General features: G+C 41.3%; 1 protein-coding gene and 1 long non-coding RNA gene across 7 annotated transcripts; one reads left to right on the top strand and one right to left on the bottom strand.

The window, feature by feature from the left end:
• Nucleotides 1-13: 13 nt before the first annotated feature.
• saxo6 (stabilizer of axonemal microtubules 6) lies at nt 14-22,361 on the bottom strand. 6 transcript variants are annotated; one of them, XM_088644604.1, is made up of 16 exons: nt 21,999-22,063; nt 21,495-21,569; nt 21,041-21,143; nt 19,440-19,765; nt 17,774-17,908; nt 13,806-13,991; nt 12,924-13,060; nt 12,258-12,354; nt 11,798-11,836; nt 9,980-10,158; nt 8,410-8,695; nt 7,953-8,097; nt 7,276-7,418; nt 6,677-6,911; nt 2,344-2,412; nt 14-914 (listed from the first exon to the last, which is right to left on the bottom strand). In XM_088644604.1, exons 2-16 carry the CDS (start codon nt 21,567-21,569, stop codon nt 805-807), a joined length of 2,265 nt encoding a protein of 754 aa, XP_088500730.1. In that variant the 5' UTR covers nt 21,999-22,063; the 3' UTR covers nt 14-804. The 6 variants fall into 6 exon arrangements, with proteins under 6 accessions (XP_088500730.1, XP_088500729.1, XP_088500732.1 ...); XM_088644603.1 differs by having other exon boundaries at nt 7,953-8,116; nt 8,414-8,695; nt 21,999-22,060; XM_088644606.1 differs by lacking the exons at nt 21,495-21,569; nt 21,999-22,063 and adding an exon at nt 22,175-22,361 and having other exon boundaries at nt 7,953-8,116; nt 8,414-8,695.
• Nucleotides 22,362-22,642: 281 nt separating this feature from the next.
• Nucleotides 22,643-23,715, top strand: LOC148654723 (uncharacterized). The gene is made up of 2 exons (XR_015941130.1): nt 22,643-22,729; nt 23,314-23,715. It is a non-coding gene; the product is annotated as an uncharacterized LOC148654723 (long non-coding RNA).
• Nucleotides 23,716-24,725: the final 1,010 nt, after the last annotated feature.

Here is a 24,725-nt window from a genome sequence, read left to right as displayed (position 1 = left end):
ATTCAAGTATATCCACATTATACAAATTAAGTTTAATTCCTTACAATATTTTACACTAAACACAGAAAAGAACACTGAACAAATATTATAAACAGCATCCACACATTTTTAGGACTTCCTATTGACTCTTGTCCACAATTACTATTCAAAACTCCACTCATAGGTAACAGGATGAAAATAGACCTGAAGAGTATTTTGTCACTTTTAGATTTAAAAAAAGATGCCATCTGTTTATAAAAGAAAGTCATTTACATTTGTAGGAGAGTCCTTTCAATAAGCTATCCCACATATGGTTACTGGTATCATCTAAGAAAAGTTTATTTGCAATTTTAAGTGAAATATTTGTATTACAGTTGCCCAACATTTCTTGAAGTCTCATCTTGGCACCAGTGTAACTGAATTAAATTAATTTAAAAACACAGTTCCAATACTGTAATCCACATACATAGACAAATACCATTTGCTAGGATGAAAGTACATCCCACACATTTTTAAACTGTATGAAAATAAGAACTGTTTAAGAAACTTTAGACTTAACAATTGGAGAACTTCACCAATTAATTCACTTCTTTCACAGTGTACTAACACCTATCTGCAAATTCGATTCAGAAAAAAACAAAGCCAAAATTGTTTTTTTTTTAAAAAACAGAAATTCATAAAATACATAATTTGTAAAAATCACACAACGCTAAAAACTTGTTTTCAAATTTAAAAAGATCTGTTAAAAAAAAAACAATACACACGATTTTAAAAATAAGTCTGTTTTCAAATGGAGGGAGCAGGCAGAGGCGCAGTAGGTGACCATCAGCTCTTTCCCCAGAAGTTCTCTTTTCTCCTCTGAGCTCGTTCTAGAATCTCGGAAGCCAGGGAGCTCGAGGCTGCTGACCGGGAGGAGATCTGTGACATCCTGTCATCTGAACACAGAGAACATCAGCTTGATTAGTGCTGCAAAAAAGGTGCTGTTAAGGCAATTTTCCCACACGTCATACACATAAATACTACAAAAAGCATTTTCCATTATGCTCAAAATAAGCCTACAGAAAAAGAGGTTTTTGCTTTGTGATTAATTTAGGTTTTTACTGTGATATGTAACGTATGCCACTCAACTGGTTTTGGTCTTAGTAGCACATTCTAACAATTATCACAAATTCCGTTCTCCACTCTTACTACAATTTCTAACTGGTTTTCTACAGTAAGTCTGATTTCACCCATAGGAAAAAAAAATGACCATTTCTGCATTCACATACCCTGTTTTCCCAAAAGAATAACTGCATGTTTCTTGGAACTGCAGCACATTAAATTAGAGGCTGCATAATAACGATTTGTTGATGATTCAGCATTTGTAACTGTTATGTATTGATTATGTATTTGTACACAATCTCACCATTGTAAATAACCTTCAAATGAAACATTAGTATCAGTTACTACCGTGTTATTAACAATCAGAATATTCTGTTTATCTCCTGCAAGTTGTAGAGGATTTCCATATGGAATTTTGCAGACCCTAAAAACAAAATTCATAGAAGAACTCGACAGCTTGACCATTTCTCTGAAGGGAAGTGGTCAAACTAAACTGAATTACATTGGATTCATTGTAACTTCACTCCCAAAGCAAGAACATGCAAAATCAAACTGCCTCAGAATTGGAAATAAAATACATATTACATATAATGATGCAGTGATCGGAATGATCAATTCAACTGGAGTAAGACCAGTTAAATGTTAAATTTCCTTAATAGTAAAGAAACTGCTTCATGTTTAAACAAAATAATATAAATTCTTATAGTAAGCTAGGATTTTTGTTCAGAACTACTTTCGGTTATTGTCACCAATTATCTTAATGTTAATATGCGAATGTATTGAATTTTGAAGTCAAATATTGTTAATATCAGACATCTCAGATATTCAGCAGTTTTTAAGCGGCATGTTGTTTTCATTTTTAATATTAAATATCAGGTTTTGTCAATTCTAGAGAAACCATTAAACAGATCCAGTAAAAAACAAAGAAAGAAATCAATACAATAAAATGTCACATGCAGTTAGAATTAAACTCGTGAATCTCTTGAGCTCAGAAAAAAGTTGGACTTTTTGAAGTTTTCACACATTAATTAAAATCCTTAAAAAGCCCTGACCCTAACTTCACTTTTAAACAACGAAGAGACACATATTTGAGAATCAAGTTCAGATCATTTGTCAGAACTGTGATTGGAGGCAACATTTTAATAAAGAGATCAATTAACATACTGCATCTTATCCACTACATTCCTGGACTTGACTACAATGAAAAGCCCAGTTCCAGCAGCAAAAGGCGGTGCAGTTTCTGCTCAGAGCAAAACACTTTACCATTGTCAGAGATATCAGAGTCATTGGACGAGAAAGCAAAGAGTCCAGGCCTCAAGTCTCCAAGGTTACCTTGGAAAACAAAACAGAAACAACAAATACTTGTTAATTTCACTTTTGCACTTACAGTAGTGCTATTTAGAGATGCGATGTAGTTAGGTGCTTAAGTCCACTTCTAAGTCATGTTCAACAAAAAACAGACAACATTCCTACATGGGGCAAATCAGACAGTATTTTCATTAAGGTAAATCTAGATTAATGGCATCCACTCATCTGTAGTTCCTCTAATATTTACATGTAAGATGTAAAGACTAACATTGCATTTACTCAAGATGTTTAAGGATCTAAATTGAGATCCCTAAATGACTCACATACTAAGTACTCTGCAACTGCACGTAACTCTCGTCTTCAGTAAACTGCACTGGTTCCTTGGGAAATTTAAACTAGGCTCTAAGGTTTATCCTTCTCATGTCAGACAATGGATAATCAAGCTACAGATTAATTCTTGAATTTATTCTTAAGGATTTACTACATGAGTGTTGAGTCCAGATCTGAACCTTCGACCTACTGTATGTGATCTTCTTAATCGGTCGCAGACCTAGCTGGGGGACTTGGACCTATGGAGCTCAATGCACAGAATTACCAGCGCAGTGACTCTCAAACTTTACTGCTCCTTCACCCCTTGGGTTCTCAAAATATGTTTGGCTCACCTTATCAAAAACCGTTGAAGTAATTTTGTTTGTTGCGATTTACTTTCTAAAATATTTCTGGCATGTCTCATACCCAAGAAAGGGCTTTTTTTTAAGTTAAGAACTACTGATCTAGAGAAGATGCAGCTGTTTACAATATATGGTCAAAACTCACTTAAAGACCTCACTTTTTTTTCACTAAAGCCTTTAACGTATCACTTTATCTTCTGGTTTCACTACGACAATTTTTACCCTTTTTTTACTTTCATTTTGCCTCTGTTGTGTATTGTGTGCACGTCTGTACAGTGTCTTTAATTTCCTGAAAGCACTCATAAATTAAATAATATAATTACAAGTACATAGCTGATCATATGTGACATAAGAAGGAAAAATTAAACACTTCTTCAGTTTAAAAAAGATCACTTAAACAAGCTTAGTTGGCTTTGTTTCTCATTCAGCTCAATACAGCATTAGAAAAAAAGCATCTTTAATTGTGGATTTGGTAATCCACTATATATTTAACGAAAAAATGCATATTTAACAATGGCAATATATGTTTTATCCCAGAATGTCAGTCTCTTATGCATATATTGTCTCAGTCAGGAAACCCAGGAACTCTTCTAGTATACTGACCAGTACTGCACTGTTCTATATAAAAATTAAATTTTAGCATTATGTCATACAAATTCCAAGAAATGACTTCAAGCCTCTGTGGGCTGAGTTTATTTCAATGAGTACAAACTCAGAATACACAGAGGTGACATTATGCACTTTGGCCTTAAAAAAAAAAAAAGCTTACATTCAACAAGGGATTTCTGGAACTGAACTCAGCAAGTTCAAAACTCAAAGAAACGCAAAGGAAGTCAGGGCAATACAGACAACGCGTTCGGTAATCCCAACTATTTATTACAAGGCATTTACTAATACAAAAATGCAATTTATCACTTAGAACAGTAAGTGTTCTATTTCAATGCCCACAAGCAATATACCAGTAAGTAAAGCTATACAATTAAAAGTCCCTCTTCATGAACAAATCAGCACTTTGCTAGTTACTGTACTTCTTGCTTGGAGGAAGCCAAAAAAAAAACTCCCTTTCAAAACCCACAAAATCATTTTATACACGTACTGTAGCAGGACAGAGAAAGACATGCGCCTGATAAAACCAGCACTGAGAAGTATTTTCATTAATCAGGCCAGAATAACACTACAATGCCTTTGTATAGCTTTCACACAAGTATTTGAAAAGCAAAATACAAAATGAGATGATTTTGCTACCTGAGAGCGAAAATATATGTTAAAAATACACTTGAAAATCAGACATCGGAATGTCTTAGACCAAAGGTATTTCAGACACTACAGACTGATCATCTCTTTTATACCTCAAACAATAATACCTGAAAGGGCAAAGACATTCTGGAAACTCTGCACTTTTCACTTCAAGGATTTTCTCACTAATGTGGACTGTTAGTTTTTTTGCCTATGTTGTAATATACATTACTGTTACAGAAAGCAGAATAAAACGAAATTAACCACTCCATATCAGCAAAGTGTAATTTCCCCCAAATCACTAAAGAGATTAATTTGCAGGTAACAGAAATAAGAAGTGAAAAATTTTTGGGTTGGTAAAGATATTATAGCAGCAAAAGCCCAAGATCATTTTTAAAATTAATTGCAGGTTTTCTGCATTGTTGCCAGATGGACGGCTGTATTAAAGGAAAGACCCAGCTATTTCTTCATGCTCTTCTTCCATTATTACAATTCACTCATCAGTCCCTTCAAGCAAGAGACACCCTCCAATGTGCTTTTGTACAGTACACATTACTGAACCACCTTAAACGTGAGGTTACACATACTGCAAAGACTATACCTTAACAAAAAGAATTTAAATCTCATTACAAAAACACAGCGGCAGCACCAACTATACAACAGACTCCGTATCAAGCAGGACAAGAATACCTGTGCAAACTCTTCATAAATCAAAAGCCCTTTAGCAAAAACAGAAGGAAAACGTCATCCAGGTTTCGAGTCCAGGCTGTGCTGAGAAATAGAGGTTGAATTAAAGAGGTTGGGACCTCCAGGTTGGGAAATCCCAGCGAAAGGAGTATCTGACGTGGAAACTAGCTGCTGAAAAAGCAGAAGCCTCGTCACAAGTGCCCGTGCAGTGAGCGGAACTCCAGGGGCGATACGTCAGGCCTCCCCCCGGCCTGCCAGGTAACAGCCACACACAAAGGTGAATTTACGGTGGAAAGGAAATTATATCATGCACATCAGAACTGCTGAGGTAGCCTCCTCTTCTTAAACTGGCTTTGCCCCTGCAAGGGTGACCTACATACCGTCATTAGTCTGTGCTGTAAGAGGCCGTGCGGTAAATCTGGCTGACTCAACTTTGGGGTTAAACTTCCATTTCAGAGTACCTCATGTTCTCCTTTTACTGTCGTAGACTCTCCAGTTTTGCAAGTGTTTTGTTTCCCCGGCGTTCTGCAGCTTTTCCGACCTCACAAAGCAGCAGTACAGGGCTCCGTGAAAGAAAACGCACGTGTGGGAAAAGGCTTTTTTGCAGCAGACCTCTTCGATCCGAGACGGCTTGGGTTTCGGCATAGTTCTGTCGTTTATGCCGACGGTACATCAATGGTTCTGTCAACTTTTTCCACCATCACAGGGAGAGACCAGGATCATTCAGTAAAAAGACACGAAAAAATGCAGAAGCAAAACACGCTTGAAGAAGAAAATGTCCCTTTCTTTCTTCTTTTCCTCGTACGCTATGTCTGGAGGTATGACTCAGTCTTCCGCTTAGAATCATTCCACACTTGAGAGGGAATGTCACTGAGGGACAGTGACCACCATTGTAATCTTGCCTGGTCTTCTGTAGAGCCTTCAACACAACCTACTAGATGCTAGCTGGAAAATGGCTTTTAAAATTGCATTCAGGGCATAAAAATACAGTGGCTTTAATGTGTTATTCAAACCTCTGGACTTGTTATTCAACTTAATCTATAACTGAGTGAGCTAACTGAGCTGTACTGTTAGAAACATATTTACTGTCATATAGCCTGCAACGTTAGGAAATTTTAATTTGATATCTCTGAAAAAACAGCTGCTTCCTTGGAGTCCACCAGCCAAAATGGGCAGCATACATCTCAGCCGCTCAACCACTAAAGGTGCTTCTTTGAAACGATATTGAGCTCTATAGTATCAAACAATTGCGGACTGAGTTAACTATGACCGGCTTTCCCTAAGCAGCAGAACATAAGTGGAAGCTGGGCCACATTCTGCCTGAAGCGATTCCTGTGGCTTGCAGAGCACCTACTGTATGAGCTTGCAGTGTTATCAGTCCTCCGTTTAATGCTACTCGTGTTGCAGGCACCACATTCTCACAGCACCAAGAAAGCTTGATGGTTTGCCTTTGCATGTATCGGAGGAAAGCCTGGTCTGTCCTCATGCCTTCTATGGTTTCAGGGTTTTAACTGTACAGCTATTTCATTGACAAAGCCTGATTACAAATTAGGGAAGGGGTGTAAAGAAAAAGAAATGACAATTTAAAGTGCAATAAAAAACGACAACACATGTTCCAGTGTGCCTCAAACAGCTGGTGAACGTTAAGGACTACCACCCTGTCCTGGTGTTCCCTACCGCCAACCCACACTTACCGTTGTGCTGGAACTCGGGGTCCCTCAGTGCACCCTGGATACGGCAGGCAGGGGTTCGGCCCGCGGGTACTGGGGCGAGGGAGGCGCCGTGTTTCCGGAAGGGTTTGGCAGCCGCAGGGCTGGTCTGGGCCTTGTGTGGGGAGTCAGAGGGCCAGCTGTCCACTCGCAGGGGTATGGGGTCGGTGGTCTTCAGTCCTGCAGCTGGAGGAGACTGTGAGGAGCAGCGCTCCTCGGCCTGTAGAGCACAGAGCCCGCGCATCACTGCATGTCCAGGAGAAGTTCACACATGAGCAGGCGCCTACATTTGGGCACTAGAGTGCAGTTCAAGTCCCGTGCATTGTTAACAGGCTCTACTTATTCAAGTAAAGTAAAAAAAGCCAAGAATCTCGTATCCCACAAGTCTTGCTGCTACCAAAGTTCTTCGTATCGATCAGAAGAGTAAAGGCACTCTGAAAGTCCCTGTTAGCGCAAACATTCCTCCTGCTAATCAAATCAGCCATTCGCATTTCATGCCCTGTTAGGAAACAGAAGGAATGGGACACTTTTCCCTGGCAATGCGCCTGTGTTTAAAAGCGAGGAGTGGGCCATACGGAGCTGACCTTCGAGGGGTTCTGGGGCGGTGAAGAGTCCCTGGCCAGGTGCTTGTAGGGAGAGTAGGGCTTGCCCAAAGGGGGCTCACTCTTCCTCGGCACTCTCTGAGGGGAGGGCTTCTGCTTCGGAGGGGAAACTAAAATAGCACCACCTAGTGGACGACAAGACAGCATGACTGCATCTGGAGCCACTTTCTTGTTGGCTTTAGTAAACACTCTGTATAGCAGGTTTAGGTATCACAATGGTATACATTGGCTTGACATAAAGATATGAAAGACGTGATGACCAAGCCACAACTTGCAATTGTCTTTTACTTCATGTAGCACTACAAAAAAGTGAAAAATAAATGGGGCAGGTGCTATATGTGTGGAGTTTGCATGTTTTCCCTGTGTTCCCATGGATTTCCTCCAGGTGTTCCCGTTTCCTCCCACAGTCCAAAGACATACTGGCAGGTTAACTGGCTTCTGGGAAAACTGGCCCTAGCGTGAGTGAGTGCATGTCTGTGTTTGTGTCTGTGCATCCTCTGTGATAGGCATCCCAACCAGGGTGTATCCCGTCTTCCACACTTTGCCTGCTGGGATAGGCTCCAGTTCCCCCCCGACCCTGAACCAGATCACATGGTAATAAAATGGATGGATGGTAAAATAACTGTTCACAAAGCCTTGAAGAAAAGGGCCCCGGTTACCGGTGGCTGGTGTGGTGAGGTCGTGGTGTGTCCTCTGGGCCACTCCTGAGGTCTTCATCTTGGGGGTGGGCAGCCGGCCTCCCCCATCACTGCTAGTCTCCGAAGATCCCGCAGTCACGTCAGAGCTCGACCTGGAGGAGGAACGCTGCTCAGTGGCCTTAACCCTGCAAGGAAAAGGACAGCAGAATTTGTTTTTACTCTAAAACTAAAAAACAACAAAGTCAAGATGAATCAAGACATTCATGAAAGACAATGAAGTTGAATCTCTGGTCGCACACAGGCCTGTTATGATTTCATACAGTATTGATATTAATTCTGACCTTTTTTCTGCATTGCAAGCTTCTTAAGGGTCTATCATTCTAGAATGATACTTCTAGAATCCCTTTAGGCCTGGCACTCAACTTCTGAGCATACAATGTTATTATCTTTCAAAATAATTATCCCAGTGACTCCTGACATACTCCTTCTGCTGTTGTCCTGCCTGGGCATCATCTCCCTTTTTGTTCCCATCAGCCTGCTCCTCTTCCTGTCTTCCCAGGTCTCCAGTGTGCTCTCCTTGCTCCTCTCCCTTGCTCTCAGGCCCACGGTCCTCCTGCTCCCAGGCCAGCCTCCTCTGCACTGGGAGTGTAGGCCTGCTGTGCAGCCCGGCCTGCTCTGTCTCCTCTGTGCAGCTCTTTGCATTACCCACAGGAGACAGGGAGCCAGGGCTCACTGGACTGGGGCTCCTCTTCACGTCTCGTGCCCTGGACACACACAGGAAACAGCTAGAGGGACAACCTGATACAATTACTGTATCATTATTCAAACCTATTTTTAGTGAGCTAAAGTTACCAAACTGAGTTTGACCGATGTCATGTTTCTCGGTTATGAGAGGCTGGCACACAATTTTTATTGTAAACTTATACCCTCTTGTTGCAGCCCTTCTAAGAAGTTACGTTCAAAGAGTTCAAAGAGTGTGTTTGAGTCTGAATCACTGAGGGCTTCTCACAGTGATTTCAACACAAGAACATAAGAATGGTTCAAACCAAAGGAAGCCATTAAGCCTATCTCGCTCATTTGGTTTACAACATGACTGAACCTTTACATTGATTCTATTATCTATTATCTAGGAGGTAATCGATTAATACTGTGGAAGTTCACCTTAAAGGAACCCACAAAAACAGATACAGAATACATTTTTACAACTTTACAATTCAAACAGCTATGGTGTGTTATAGCTTGAATTGCACAGTGTAATATACCTGTAGCGTAACTTTGCTGTGTAAGACTAGGACATACACTAGTATTGCAACAAGCTTCATGAATCTTACTCAATGAGTGTGAAGGAGGGAACCAGTAAGCAGCCGGCAAGCAGATACAGTATGTGGATGGGTTAATCTGTAAAGCTGTTTTTATTATTGCCTGTTATTGGGACATCAAACATCAATGGCTCATTGTGCTATTATTGACCGCGTGAGGGACAAATCCATTTGAATTCATCAATGAAGAGCTTGTACAGTATGAAGCATTTAGAGTTATACCCAGGAATAAACTGAGGCCTTTGTTTAAGATCATTGCCAAAGTTGTTTATGGTACGTTTATGAAAAAGCATTTGCCTCTCGGTTCAGTGATGCCAGAAAAAAGTATATATCCCTATATACTTTTCAAACGGTTCTTTTCATAACACAAACACCTACCTGCACTCCCATTTACCACAGCTTTTGATGTTTTTTTCATGTGCATACTTGTTAAATTTATTTTAAGGCAATGTTATATTGTGTTCCATTAACAATCCATACTGTCTTCATTTTGTACAAACAACCTAACCAGTTCAAATATTGACAATATAGACATTTTTATCACCATTTTATTACCATTATACTCTATTTTCATCAACACTAATTGCTAATAATGTGCAGCAGATCAATAATTCTGAGCTGTGGAAGGCACTCTGGGTTCAAACAAATTCCAGTGATCTGAATGAAATGTGCGCGCTGGCTGTGCTGAATGTTTGTTTGGCGGGTTGCGTACTGTGAAGCTGCTTTTACCTGGCCAGGTCCAGGGCGTTCACCGTGTCGCTGACGGTGTCCTCAGTGACAGTGGAAGACGAGTTCACCTCCCACAGGCGATTCTGTTCCGAGAGGATCTGGCTGAGGTGTTCCCGAGAGAAGTGGGTCCCCCACGCTCTCTTCTTGTAGGCTTCGGCTCTCTCCCGTAGCTCTTTCACCTGAGGAAACAAGTGAGTTCCACACAATGCCCAAAGAGCCCTGCCCTCCATTCCAGCCAGTAAGGCCTCAACACACTCAAAATGACCATCTACCAAATTAAAAATAAGAGGGGACTGAAAGAATGCATTACACCTGTTCTTGTGTCAACAGCACTAGTAAGTAGATTGCTAAATCTACTTGGAGGGTGACTTTCCTATAGTGTGGCACTTCATTACAATACAACATCATTAACTGTCAGCCAAAGCCACAGCTTCTATCTAGTGTTTACAAGTGACACAAAAACCGCTTGGCTGAAGCCATAACCCTGCTTTTTAAAGCCATAACTCTGCTTTATAAATTTGCAAGACATGCAGTTATTTGCAGAAGGATGATGGAAAGGGTGGGAGATTCATATTATTAAGAGGAGGAGACATGAGAAGAGAGTGTTTGGGATCTCATGCAAGATTTCTGGAGACAATGGTAACTATGGAAACCTGAGCTGTGGTATGGATTCCAAGTGATGCCTCTTTGCCACAAGGCGGAAACCAGTCCCTATGGGGTCTGGCACTAGCAAGCACAAACCACTGAAGCACAGAGAACACGGCAAAGAACAAGGCAGGTAACCCTACAAAGACACATACTGTACGAGCAGAATTCCCTGAGGGTTCAATAATTTAGACTAGTTCCGCATCTTGGTCCTCGGAGATCCCTGTGTCTGTGGTTTTTCATTCCAACTGAGCCGGTAATCACTGGGTCTTATTTATGCCTTTAATTGAGCTGTTTGCACTTGTTGAAAGAGTACAGAATTCGAAAAATGCATGAACAATACTCTCTCTTTCAGCCAAAACGTAACTCTCTGCAATCACTCCTCGACGTGTCGATCAGGCGCAGGTGGAGACGACAGTGTCTCAGACACTGCCGCAGGAAGCTCTCGCGTGCTACGGAGGACCCATTCCTGGCAACAGACATTAATGAGAGCCCTTCTGACAGTCAGAAATTACAAATCCCTTCAGACCTTTTTAGAGCTGAAAGCAAATTCAGACACATGCCTCAAACAGAAAATGAACATCAATTAAGACTTAAGACAGAATTCAACTGGAACACAAAGCCAAAAGATAGAGGGGCCCCCTCAGAATTAGGGTTTGGAACCACTGGTTCTGACAGCCTGGAGTAAGATGGAATGAAGGAGTAATAAAATCAGTCTGATTTTTAACCCGTTAGACTGACGAAACAACAGACATATTGCAAGTACACGAGTACTGGGGACTCCATCCCCATAGTAACCTCTGCAAAGGTGAAATGGAGATAAGGGATGCTCAGTGTCAAACGTGCGGTTAGGTTTCAGAAACCTGACGCTTGTGCCGAGACGAGGCCGAGTGGGCAAGGTCTGGGGCTTCCCTTCTCCTCCTCCTGGACGTCCATGTAAAATTCCATTAAAAAGTGAAAGAAACGCTTCAATGGGCACGTGAGCAGGTTCTTGACAGCCTGTCGACAGGCGAGATGTATGAAAAACCAGAACTGCAACACTAAAATCGCTAGACAAACACCTGCAGAAGTGAGGCATACCACTCTGTTTATGAACAGTACTAGGGTGGGGTTACCAGCACAGACAGCACAAAGACAACAAATTTCAAAGGGACACCAGACAATCCGTATTACCTCATTATACCACATGTGATTAAGGGTTCTTTGAGATCCCTGCAAGGATGAAGGTAAAATTCACCATTACCTTGAGCAGTGTACACAAATGAAATTAATTAGGCTCATACAATAATTTAGTTTCTGACATGATGTATTAGAACAACAAAACCTATAAATAAAGTACTGCAAGTCATTGTTCAGATGACCATTTTGCTGTCAGGGAAAAGATGAAAATATGTATCATACTGTCCATCCCTCACAGAAAATAAAGTAGAAAACTACTTTAGAAAAGCCTAACTACTTATTGAGTAAAAGACCTGTAATGTTCCCCAAAAAGCATTATTGTCATCTTCCTCTTTTTACCCCCAACTAAATCAAAGGCAGGCTTTTTTAATCCTGTGTAAGTTCTTCAGTAAAGTCTTGATTTCTCCTGTTGAAAGAAGCATGTCTGAGTCTGGAGTTGAATTTCAATCCTTACCTCTTCCCCCACGCAGGGGCTTTTTATCCATGCGCCGTCTTTGTACCTGTACAGCAGAGGGGAACGGAAATTCGCACTGTACTCCGACTTCTGTTTCCTGGGGGAAACAAAGGGAGATAAACTCAAAAGGTCAGGGAGATGTAAAGAATTGAATAAAAAAAAACTGATGCCATTAACCGAGCCCCAGACGTGAACCTGAGGTAACCGATAGGCAATAAAATCTCAATCAACAACTACTGGAATGACCAGGTTCCTGTAGTCTCATTTACATTTCATTCAAAGAGGGTTGCCAAAAGTTGCTTGCCAAAACAGCAATACTGATGATGCACAATTTACTTTTATTCTGTTAAATAGCTATATTGAGAAATCATGAGTACTAGAACAAAAACAATTGTATTCTCTCTTTTTATGGGCAGATATTAAGTAAAACTATTTTAAAAGCCCCTTTCTCAGCCCTTTTGGTAAAAAAATGTATTTCCATCAAGTGTTCCAATACCCAGTTACCGCACACAGATTTAACCAAAAAGGATGAGGGTTCACACACGATACTGCTATAGAGACAAGACCGAGGATCGGTAACAACTAAGAATGCAAAGCCAGCAAAAGCCACCATGTCTATGAACCACAGAAAACCAGAGTCTGCCTTGTGCCCCTGCTGCAGCTCACCCACACCCTCGGTGAGGGAAGAAGGGCCTGTTTGGGTTCTGTTTCCTCGAGACCTGCCTCTCCCGCTCTCTCCTGGGATGTGGAACGCTGGAAGTATTGTTGTGCTTTGTGGATCCCCCTTTTTTATTCTTCTTACTCTGGAACAGAAAAGAAGGGGAGTCAGGTCTCACTAGGCCAGAATTGGCCACTACAATGAGCCAGAAATACTCTAATTCATTCATGTACAGAGAGTGTCTTTTGTCACATCGACATACTCTAGTATTTGAATGTAGTTCATAATGAAAAAGTGCTATCCAACGTGTTCCGCTGGGAAAATCCTCGTGTGTTTCTCAGGTTGATCCAGCTTGTGTGTGTGTGTCAGGGACATAACACTGTAAGCCTTCTTATTTGCATGTTTCAGGTGTCAGAATTCTATTGTATGCAGGAACTATAAAAACTTCTGCGTACAAACCCAAAAGATAAAGATCTGGAAACTTTGCGAGATGTGTCTCTAGCAGAGCCTATGGAATGCAGAAGTGATCTCGACTATCCTGAGAAAAATCAGCTCTCATGGGCTGAACGGCAGTACAAATACAGGACATTACTGCTAGACTGTATTCTTTGCAATTAACACTGATTACGATCACTAACTGGATGTGAAGAGTCTGTAAAAACCATGGAGGCACCAATGTAAAAGTACATTGACTCACCTTTAGCTCTCCTCAGGTTTGAAATAAAATCACTAAATAAAGGAACTAGACACCACCATTGAAAAGACCAGTCTCATTTAGGCCATTTCCTAAAACGAAACATTCGCATTACCCTACAGAAGAAGGTTCCAGTGTTTTACTGTTCATTGCTTTCTTTTATTACCAACTCCAAGGGCTGGGAGGTGAGCTGTACCTTGGGGGTTTTGTCTGGGGAGATATTCTCTGGCTCGTACAGCACAGCCTCTCTCTCCTCCACGTCCCTGCGCAGCCTGGGGCCTTTGGGCAGGACTAAGCCCTTGAAGTTTTTCTTGTACTCGCTCTCCAACACCACAGCATCCGACTTGAATGGGGGAACATCCCTGTTTCTGTTGTAAATCACCTTGTCGGAGGGAGAGAAAACGAACAAGCCTGGTCAGCTCTTGGTCTTCGTAACTTGGTCATTATTAACAGTGATGGCAAAGGATTTTTTGCAATGTATTTCTTTGTCACTTGGTGAAGAGTAATATGTGAATAATTAACAGAACAATTGTACAGAAAACAACAGAAATACTGAATAACACAAATGTTTTAAACCTCTAACTACACACAGAAACACTTTATGTCTACTTTCCATCATTGTGCTTAACATTGTGATGAACCACTGTTTTCATACAGAGTTCCTGGTATCACTGCATGTCCCTTAATTTAGAAATGTCACAATTGTGCACACATGACCTAAACCGATAGCACTAAAATAGTCAATGACTGCATTTTCTTTAGTGAGAACCTCTGTGAGATTCGAAGAAGGCGAAACGTCGTGTTTCCTTTCTTCACTTTTCAGCATGGAATAAACTTTGACGCCGCTACCTACTCACGTCTACCAGTATTCGTCAACTATAAAATGTTTGAAAACCTGCTTTTAAAACCAACATGAGACTTTGCTGCCACCTGCTGGCGATAAGTTTAATTATGCAGCCACCGGTGACTCTTTTCTCCTTTATTCTTGTGACCGTAGAGAACAAACAAAAAGGAAACACCACAGAATATGTTTCTTAGATACTGTAAATGATTACAGACAAGAGAAAGCTATTGTGCTCATCTAAAGTGCCTGGCTGCTAAAAGACAACTGATCCAAGGCCCTCATCCACCTGTTTCTTAAGAGAAGGCAGGTCAAAGACTTTGACAATATGACTGGGTAGCTGGTTCCAGACTCTCACAATCTTTTATGGTAAAAGGTGATCTTTCAATTTTAAGTGTACTTTCCCCCAGCTTCCACTTGTGTTTCACTAATTATTCTGTACAAGTTTCCTGGGTTGACTGTCAGTGCCATTGAGAGATTCTGAATACACTCAGTCCTCCAAGTACAGTTGGGTTAGACTCAAATACTTCATAACTTGTTGAAATCTCCACGTTCGATTAAAAAGGTTTTTGCTGTTCTTTTTATAAGACTTCACGTGTTTTTGTCAGTTTTCTCTTCCTCTGTCATTTTTAAGGGCTATTAACCTTCGAAATAACCACTAAAATACGCCGAACAAAGCCAAGTAAATAAAACACACCATGACTGAGTGATTCACTGTACCCAGTGGCCTTGGGTCTGATCCCCTTGTGATGCAAGTGAGTGAGCCTCAGTTCCCTGAGTGCATTCGCTCTTCCACCATCTGAAGTTCTTATTATTTCTTATGGTAACCAGCTTGTAAGCTGACCATATCTTGAACATTCATACCCCAAGGACTAAGTACACTAGAATCAGGAATCCTTGTAATCTTCTTTGCTTAAAAAGGTTCAGCTATGGTTTTCCTTTGAGGTTTGGTCTGTTTCTGGTGTCTCTTCTTATCCCAGAGGTGCAAGGTCTTTTTTGTATTGTGGTAGTCACAGTCTTCTGAAGGTCTTATTAATGCATCGTGAAATAGCATTGCTTGATGTAATTTCTGTGCTTTCAATTATATATCCAAGTATTTTTTGGCCTTACCTGCATTATCCAGAAGATGAAACCTGTTAGTATAAACAATTATCTTTTTCATATGCAGCTTCAAGCTCACCCGTTTCTACTTCATATTTATAGCTGACACTTCTTGCTACTGGCATGGAATATTCATCTGAAGGGGAGTGAAGCATTCTTTTGTGTTCCCATGAATACGAGAATAATTCAAACACCCATTTCACCCATTCATCAAAAGAGGACAACAATGTGATACTGGCAGCCTTGGCTTCCTACAAAGCTTTATTTGTGGGGCTCAGTAAAGACTTGCACGAGAGCACAGTTGAGGTCCAGGCTTTGTGACCATGTTACTAGCTGACTGTAACCAAGATTCCCCAAGTGCACAAAACACACCCAGCAGCAGGGTTGGGATTGGGATTGAATGGCCAGGGCTCTCTCGGCTCTGAGCGATATAGACACTCCTGCTCCTTTTCTGGAGCTTTCAGACTTATAGTGTAGTGTGCTGTGAGAGACACGCCTCTCCTCCAATCAGCACTGAACCTTCGGTACAGGGTTGCGCAAACTGTGATGTGTCAAAAGACAATTGGCTGTAGAGGGTGTATTGGAGAAATCTGCCTACACTTTCTGCGGGTGCAGGGTTTGTACTCACAGGCTGATATGGGGAACAAGACAGAGGTGGCAATTTCAAATTGAGTGGGTACAGCACATAACTGGCGAGTAAAATTTTAAAATATTAAATACAGCGTATTTTAATGCAAGCTGCCCAGTTGGATTCCCTTGGTATATTTCATGAATCAATCAGTGAAAATCAGCTATTGGCACTGCTCGAAGGAGAATCCCAGGTGATGTGGAGATCTCAGACCAGCATTGTTGTTCTAGTTTTCTTGCCAACAAAGGCAAATCATGCTGACAGAAATAATAATACAGTAGTTAGCAGCTTAATGGCAGCACTTTCCTCCTATATGATATGCAAAGCAGATTTGGTTTTTTCTACTATACACAGAAAATCAAAAGAAACCATTTATAACTGAAGATAATTCACTAAGGCACTAATATAAAATGACAATGTTTTCGCAGCGACTTTTCTTTGACCAGATTTGACACAGTTCCCCATGTTAGTTCATTATACCCATTAACGCTTATCACCAACAGGATTGATCAACAGGGGGTCCACTTTAAAGTCCGAGGCTGGTAGCTTGTCTGGAGGCAATCCAAGCTGTACAACTGACACATACTCTGCACCACCATGCGGACACTCTCTTGTGAAATTCTATCCTATTCGTCTCACACAGCCCAGACAAGCACAGGCCTGTTCACTGGTCACTGAGCCCAGGATGCCAGCTCTGGGATGTCATCCTTGTTCATCCCACAGATGTAAATAACATGGCCACAGCATTTACATTCTCACCTTGTAAGAAAGCCATTTCTACAAGAGAACATGCATTGTCCTGCTGGAACATCACTACAATTATTATATCATTCTGCACATCTGCAAGACACCTCTTGACATCCTACAAGGTGATGTCCTCTTGATAAGCAGTAATTGTAATCTTTCTACCTTGATTTTCACCTATTGTATACCCTGTGCCTAAACAGCTCTGCTTAACAGGTGATTTCTGGCTTATGCAACAGTTAAAGTTACTCAAGCGTAATCAGTCATAAATGATCAACTAATCAAAATGACCCCAATAAAATGTAAATACCTCAAATACATAATCTATTTCTTCCAAAAATATACCTGCTAAACCACAGTGAGTTGTTTCTTTTGCTGAGTATACAAGCCTTTTAGTCACTCTAAATGTCATGATTTAGTGTGTCTGAAGCAACCACTGCACATGCTGACTATAACACTACACATTTTTTAATTTCACTGTTGGCTTCCCTTCCTCTTCCTCCAACCCTGGTCCCGAATGTCCCAGATTTCTATTAAGCAGCAGCACCTGAAGATCTGGAAGAGGCTTAATCATTAGTCTGATTAAGGCAGTTACTAGACGATGGAGTTTTGTGTGTTCTCTCCATGTTGGTGTGAGCTTCCTCCTGGTGCTCTGTTTTCCTCCCACAGTCCAAAAACATACTGTTAGGTTAATTGGCTTCTGGGAAAACTGCCCTGGTGTATGCGCCTGCGTGCGTGCCCTGCAATGGACAGGCATCGTGCCTTGTGCCCATTACTTGCCAGTAATGCAGAACATTTAATATTCACAACTGTCCCCCTGTAGAATAACAGACAAGAGCAAACAGAATACCTGTTCAGCAGCCAAGAGAGGGGAGCTAACTGGTGCCGTTTTCCAAGAGAACTGTCTCTGATACTCAGAGTTTTGTGCTGCACTGCGACGTACAGTTGATTTCAGACCAGCTTTCTTCTGCATGACCCGGTGAACCTGAAACAAGATGGCTTTTTACAACACCATGAAGCATTCAGAACACTTACACACATGAAGCTAGCTCCACGCTGAAACTGTCTAAGCACCAAATGTGTCAGAAAAGCCAAGTGAGTGGACACCCTGATCTTTCAAGAAGATACTGTATGCTTTCGTGGCTTTGAAGACTCGGAGAGTGAGTATTCTCAAATTCTTAAGACACTGGGTTCCTGTGTTAAATTTATTTCTTCTCAATCGTGAAAAAAAAAAACATATAATATCAAAACTACAAAATACGAACAAGGACCATGGCTCTCCTTTCACTCTCTCCTCTCTTACCGCCACTCACACGAGAGCTTATCCTGAGTTTATTTTTTAAACCTAAAGTTTCAGACACAAGCAAGAAATCAACCTACATACATTCCAAAACCCTGTCCTACATATAACCCCCTCTATTTAGGAAATGTCCCAGTTCTACTTACAGTAAATAAGTAAACAATGATATATTAGTATATAGAAAAAAAACGCATGACCACCTAGAGTGGTCCCCAACAGACATAACAAATCCCAGTCCTACATTAGTTTACATCCTGACAGTTGTGCTGGAAGAAATGGTGTTATCTGGGGGACAGCTCATTGTTGAGATCCTGGTACATGAGAGCTTATGCATAGCTTGACCAAAAAATGATAATTATAGGGAAAACTGGGATACATCAGTCTATTAAAGACATGTGAAAAAAGTACCCATATTAACCTGCAAATTAAAAAACAATATTGTTGGAAGTTGAAAGTAATGGATAAAAAGTATTCCAAATCCAAATTGTGTTTGTTCTGTTACTGAACCTTAAAAGGTTCAATCACAAAGCAGAGCTGTTATACTCTCACTCTTTCTTGATCTGCCATGTTCTCAGCCTTTTTTGACTAAGTCACAGAGCCAGCTACAGTATGTTAGGCAGCACAGGATGCTCGAGTTTCACAGCAGCAAACAAGGCAGGCAAAGAGACCTTGGCACAAAGAATAATCCATCTTTTTTTAGATGTAAATGCAACTTGTTACAAACAGGAGTACACAGAAATAGTAAGAAATGCCTGCCTCATCTTAGTTATCCAACTGAAATTGTATAACGGGGACCCTATACTGTAAACAAGCACCATCCTTCGAATGAGACGTAAAACCGAAGTCCTGACTCCTGCAGTAATCCTGAATCCTGGCCATAATTTCCCATTGGCCCTTACCAATCATGGCCTCCAAATAATCCCCATCTATGAACTGCTTTAATTACTCTGCTCCCCACTGAGAGCTGATGTGTGGTGAGCGTTCTGGCGCACTATGGCTGCCGTCGCATCATCCAGGTGGGGCTGCACATTGGTGGTGGTGGAGGGGAGTCCCCATTACCTGTAAAGCGCTTTGAGTGGAGTGTCCAGAAAAGCACTATATAAGTGTAAGCAATTATTATTATTACTGTACTGTTTTTTTTTACAACATTAGAGTGTGACAACTAACTAGCTGAAAAGAGGTTAATTGTGGACACCCCAAATCAGATAACACTTACTCCATTGAGCCCAGCGTCTGATCTCTCAGCTGCTGCTGCTGTGCGAGTAGGGCAATGCTTATCTGGATCAGAGGAAGGCAAGTTTTTGCCATTTGCCACTGGGAAAGGCTGTGGATTTAAATCCTCCGACGGAGATCTGGGAAGTCTGGGCACCCGTGGAGCTGGTGGAGTCTCCGTTCTTTCGGGAGACAGCGGCCTCTCCTCTGCGGCAGCTGGTTGGGATCTCTCAGAGCCGTCGCCTTGCTCCCACTGGAAAGACCTGGAGATCAGTGGACGGTAGAAAGGCACCCTCTTCTTGGAGGTGAAACTGGGCTCCTTCGTAATTCCTAAAACAGACAAGAGAGACAACAGGCTAGTACCAACACCACCCATGTGAAAGACGAGCAGTAATTCAACTAATAACTTTAACTCCCACACCATTTCTCATCTCAAAATGGAAAAGAAATTTCACGTATAATCAGATCTGCTTTATAGCAGTAATTTTAAAGTTAATCTCTGCTTGTCCTCAAATTGGAATGTCCCAGCTAAACAGTAATTGGATTTTACTCTTTTGCCGATGTTATTCCTGGCACCTTTCAAAATTCTGAAATATTCTAAAACCCAGGAGCACAGCTGAAAGTCCTTACGCTCCCAGGAAGAATCTGCTTCATGATGTATTCAGTCAAATTACAAGCTCTTTGGAGACACGGTGTTCACCAGCCTTAAGTCGTAATATATTAAAATAACACCAACAAATTAAATTGGCTTAAGGGAAAATTGGCCCTTGTGGGAGCAAGTTGGTGTCTGTGTGCCCGTCGATGGAGTAAACAGTGATACAGCATGAGCTGTGTATAAAAAAGTAATTATATCACCCTGCAACTCGCAACTCAGAGCTCAGAGCTAAACTGGTGGGAGCCTGGCCAGTACCTGGAAGGGAGACCTGCTGGGAAAGCCAAGATTGGGACTGGACCAGTAGAGGGTGCTCACCCTGCAGTCTGTGTGGGTCCTAATGCCCCACTATAGTCATGGAGACACTATACTGTAAAAAATGTGCTGTCCTTTGGATGAGATCTAAAACCAAGATCCCGATTCTCTGCAGTCATTAAAAATTCCAGGATGTTTCTCAAAAAGAGTAGGGGTGTTACCCTGGTGTCTTGGCTACATCTCCCCTTGGCCTTAATCAGTTATGGCTTCCTAATAATCCCCATCTTTGAAATGGCTTCATTATTGTGCTATTCTCCTCCCCATTGATAGCTGATGTGTGTGAGAGTGCTGGTGCACTTTGGCTAGTATTATATCATTCAAATGTGAGTTACACATTGGTGGTGGTGGAGGGGAGGGGAGCAAAGCTATATGTTAATTAGGGATTGTATTATTATTATTATTATTCCAAGTGAAAGTAAAACCTTTAAAAGAACCTAGCTAAAAACAACAAAACCAGCACTGATGTTGTTGTTAACTGTGGATTCACGGCTCTACACCCATGGAAGACAATTTAATAGTGACAGTTTAAAGTCAAAAAAGGATTATATTGGGTCTAAAACTTAAATTACAAATAGGAAAGACTGTGCATCAAATGACAGAGAGTTGTGATCTGGAGGTTCCCTTCCTGCCTTCCTTACCCAGCTGGTCTGAGCGCAGCCCCGCACCGGGCGCCCTGAGGTCCGGAGAGACAGGAGACCCCGAGTCCTTCCACCCGTATCTCTTCTTGTACTCGGTGACTCCCTGCACGGACACAGACACGTTACCCCACTGCTGAAGATACTCCTTAACTAGTGTTTCTGCATTACCACTGCTTTCTCGTCTTACTGTACGTTCCCATTGCTGCTGCGGCTGCTGCTGTTATCCCTGTAAGGAACACTGGTGGTACTTGTTTTTCACACGACTGGGGTATACGGAGGACAAGTCAGGATGAAGCGCAAATTTACAGTTCGCGTCAACAGAAGCAGTCCAGATGATAAATCTTTCATTCTCTCTAAAGTACTGATAAACCATGCAGGTTGCATTTTCTACACAACTGTAAACTTCCTACATCATATATAAAGTATAGTACAAGCAGGGGATACTGTATCTTGCCTTGGATTCGTGCACATCACTAAAGCACTGCTCAAGACTGTCACGTTTTCTTCGCTCAGCGTCATTCCTGTCCATCTGTAAGGTAGGTGAGGTTTTTGCTTAATCACTGAAAAATTAATCTGTGCAGTCCATAACCAGATTATACTAATACCGTATTGTCCTTTTCGATGGTCAATGTCGCTCTGCAGTATTTAAATTCATATAGAGGTCCTGTTCTGCGAAAGTGACAGATACGTAGTGTCTAAATGATATTGCTAGCCTCAAAGAAAGGTTTTGATCGTCAGTGGTGTAATTTTAATGTTTTGATCCAAAACCAGACGCAGCTTTCCTGAATTCTACACACTTCAGCGTATGAGAGCAACCGTCGCAGTTTAAACTGAAGTGATGTGAACATGAAACAAAAACGAAACACTAAAGACGCAGAAGAAGATTTTTTGTGTGTGTACAGGATTTAATTTAGTCCTGGTCTGCCCATATTCGACTGAGAGGGTGCGCACAGGTTACCTGACGGTGAAACCGAGAAAACTACCCAAAAAGTAACCTCCTCCAGTTGAACAACATCACTCTGCTGACGTAACGCGCGATCTGTGTTCAAAAGAAATTGTTCTGCAGTTCTGCACTTCCCTGCTGAGCTGTCGAGCAATCGGCTGTTTTAAACAGTACAGAAAAAGAAAGATTACCTTAAATCTGACTGGCATTTTCATGCAGAATGTTTCGTTAACTCAGCAGAACAACCTGCAATGGATTTGTGCTGTCGGCAAAGACCACCCAAAAACCAAGCCAAAGCTGCCACTGGTAACCGTGTTGCGTTGCCTTAGCAAACTCATCGCGTCCTTCAACAAGCCCAGCGAAAGCTTGATCAAGCGCAGACGGTAGGAGGACCCACTTCTAATCCACGACTTCCTGTTGTAGTGGCCGTGCACCACGTGGATGACTGGGAGCCAATGTTCTGTGAGCATTCAGTCGGTTCATTGTTTTGATATCGTGTTTCACACACCTACAAGTAGGAGATTCGAGGTGATCGTTAGAGATGTTCTTTTTTTTTTCGGCAAGCGAAGACAATCAAAAACAGCAGGATCTGCGCGGTGCGTCGGACTGAAAAGTGAAGGCTAAGGTTGCAAAGCCGAGTTTGAGCAATAATTTTAAAAAGTATTACGGCGGCATTCTCTTCCTGTAAGGAAACATTGAATATGCACTATATTTCAGTTGTGACGGATCAAGTTTCACGTGACTCTGTAATCTCAAGAGAGAGTGAAACCTGTACGCGATCGAAAATGATCGTGATCTTACTCTGAGCACCGCAAAAAATCAAATAGCCAATAAATAACCTGTTACAAAATGCACTTGTGCGCTCGAGTAGGTCTTAACAATGTATTCATTATAACAAGTGTTTTAAATACTTGTTTTAAAAACACCCAGTTGATATTTTATGTAAAAGCTATTTAACCTGAGCTCATGAGGTAAAATAAACACTAAACAGAAAGCTCTGACTAAGATCTCCTGTCTTGCTAATTGACTCGAGAGACGTTACGATGACAGGGTGTTAACGCACCCTCCTCGAGCCAGTTTAATATTCGTATACCGCGTGTTTATTCTTCATTCCTCCTATGAAGAGGAATTTCCTGTAATTTTTTATTGATCGTTAAAGGGAAAATTGGTTGTTGATACATTGTGCAGACAACTAGCGCAAGTTAGCTGACCAGCTCAGAATAAAGTATAAAAATTACGTTTGTCCGTATGGAGGTTTATAATGTCCGTTTTTTTTTGTTACATTTATGCCCAAAGACGTGTATCCACCCATACTTACCACTTCAACCAGTTCAGGGTCATGGAGGAGCCAGAGCCTATCCTGGCAAGCAACTGGCACCATGTAGGGTCCACCCTGGACAGGATGCCTGTCCCTCACAGGACAAATATGCAAGCACGCACACCAGGGTCAAGCCAGTTAGCCTACCAGTATGTCTTTGGACTGTGAGAGGAAACACACACAAGGCGGGAAGAACTTCCAAACTCCACGCAGACACCATCCCAGGAATTGAAGCCACGACCCCAGAGCTGCACTACTTAAAGACGGCCAGTTGAAATTAATGATGTAGGGATTTTTCAAGTCTGTAAGGACATGTTAATTACGTCTTTGATTCTGAAGAAGTCTTCATGGTTGATGAGTCAGTGCCTTTGAGGATGCTGAATTCTTAAATTACATCCCTCATTGTACTCTTTATTCCAGACTAAAAAGATTCAGTTCTTTTATCCTGTCAGTATAAAACAATCATCTAAGCCCAAGAATGTATCAGGTTGCTTTTTGCTGGACAGATACCTTAGAAACAGCAGCTTTTCTGTAACATGGTGAGCAAAACCACATGCAATATTCTGTTTGATTCATCTTTGAAACATACATAAAGAAAAATACACAAGTTACAAGTCCTACTGATTTGAACTTGAAAACACTGCATTACTACAAAGTGTGAGGCAACAAAATTAGCGACACTACTACGCTAATAATAGGTCTAATTGGACATTCGTCCCTCACAGGTTGTATCATTTTATAAATTTGGTGTAAAGAATTGGGGAGATTAACATATTGATAATTCAATGTCTGTTATTATTGTAATCCTCAACACTTCTAGCTTTAGGTTTCATGAAAATAGCAGCCAAAAACGCAAATTTAGATTGAATTATAAATTAAATTATTCTAGAAGATTATTAAAAGAGGACTTTGATTTATTCTAAATAAATTTTACATTTTTACATAAATAATCATCTAGTTTAACTCCCACCTATATACATTTTATTAGTAGTAAGAATAGGTATCGTTGTCTTCTTTTCAAAGCAAATAAGGCCAAACTGTGCCTAGCTGGTGTTATCTTCTTTAAGTTAATCATGTTGAATGTGTGTAGTGTGATAGGTGGTCCATCTGGACCAGAATTTCCAAATCAATGGCCCAATATGCTGTCTGGGGTGACATGAGGACACTGTGCTGTAGGAGGTGCCATCCTTTGGATGAGCTGTTATACCAAGGCCTTAACTACTTGGTTATTAAAGATCCCTTGGCCCTTTTTGATAGAATGTTAACTTATCAAAACCCTACCTGGGGATGTGTTAACCCCACTGCTGTAAAGTACAATATACTCTGGGATTGCAAAATCTAGCCTTAAGTTCCCCCTTAATTCAAATGAAGAAGCAATTTCACACTTCCCTGCCTGATCTATTGAGCAATGGGCCTGTTGTGCA

Source organism: Lepisosteus platostomus, chromosome 9, assembly GCF_059453375.1.
Source record: "Lepisosteus platostomus isolate fLepPlt1 chromosome 9, fLepPlt1.hap1, whole genome shotgun sequence".
Classification (NCBI taxonomy): Eukaryota; Metazoa; Chordata; class Actinopteri; order Semionotiformes; family Lepisosteidae; genus Lepisosteus; species Lepisosteus platostomus.
This window is presented reverse-complemented; position numbering and strand designations above follow the sequence as displayed.

Coding starts and splice junctions, on each gene's coding strand:
- saxo6 (XM_088644603.1), bottom strand. CDS start 21,569: ATGGACAGGAATGACGCTGAGCGAAGAAAACGTGACAGTCTTGAGCAG. Junction 10,159..11,797: donor ATCACATGTGGTATAATGAG/GTAATACGGATT, acceptor TTGTTTCCTCAG/GTGAAAGAGCTACGGGAGAG. Junction 6,912..7,275: donor CGCCCCAGAACCCCTCGAAG/GTCAGCTCCGTA, acceptor TGTGCTCTACAG/GCCGAGGAGCGCTGCTCCTC.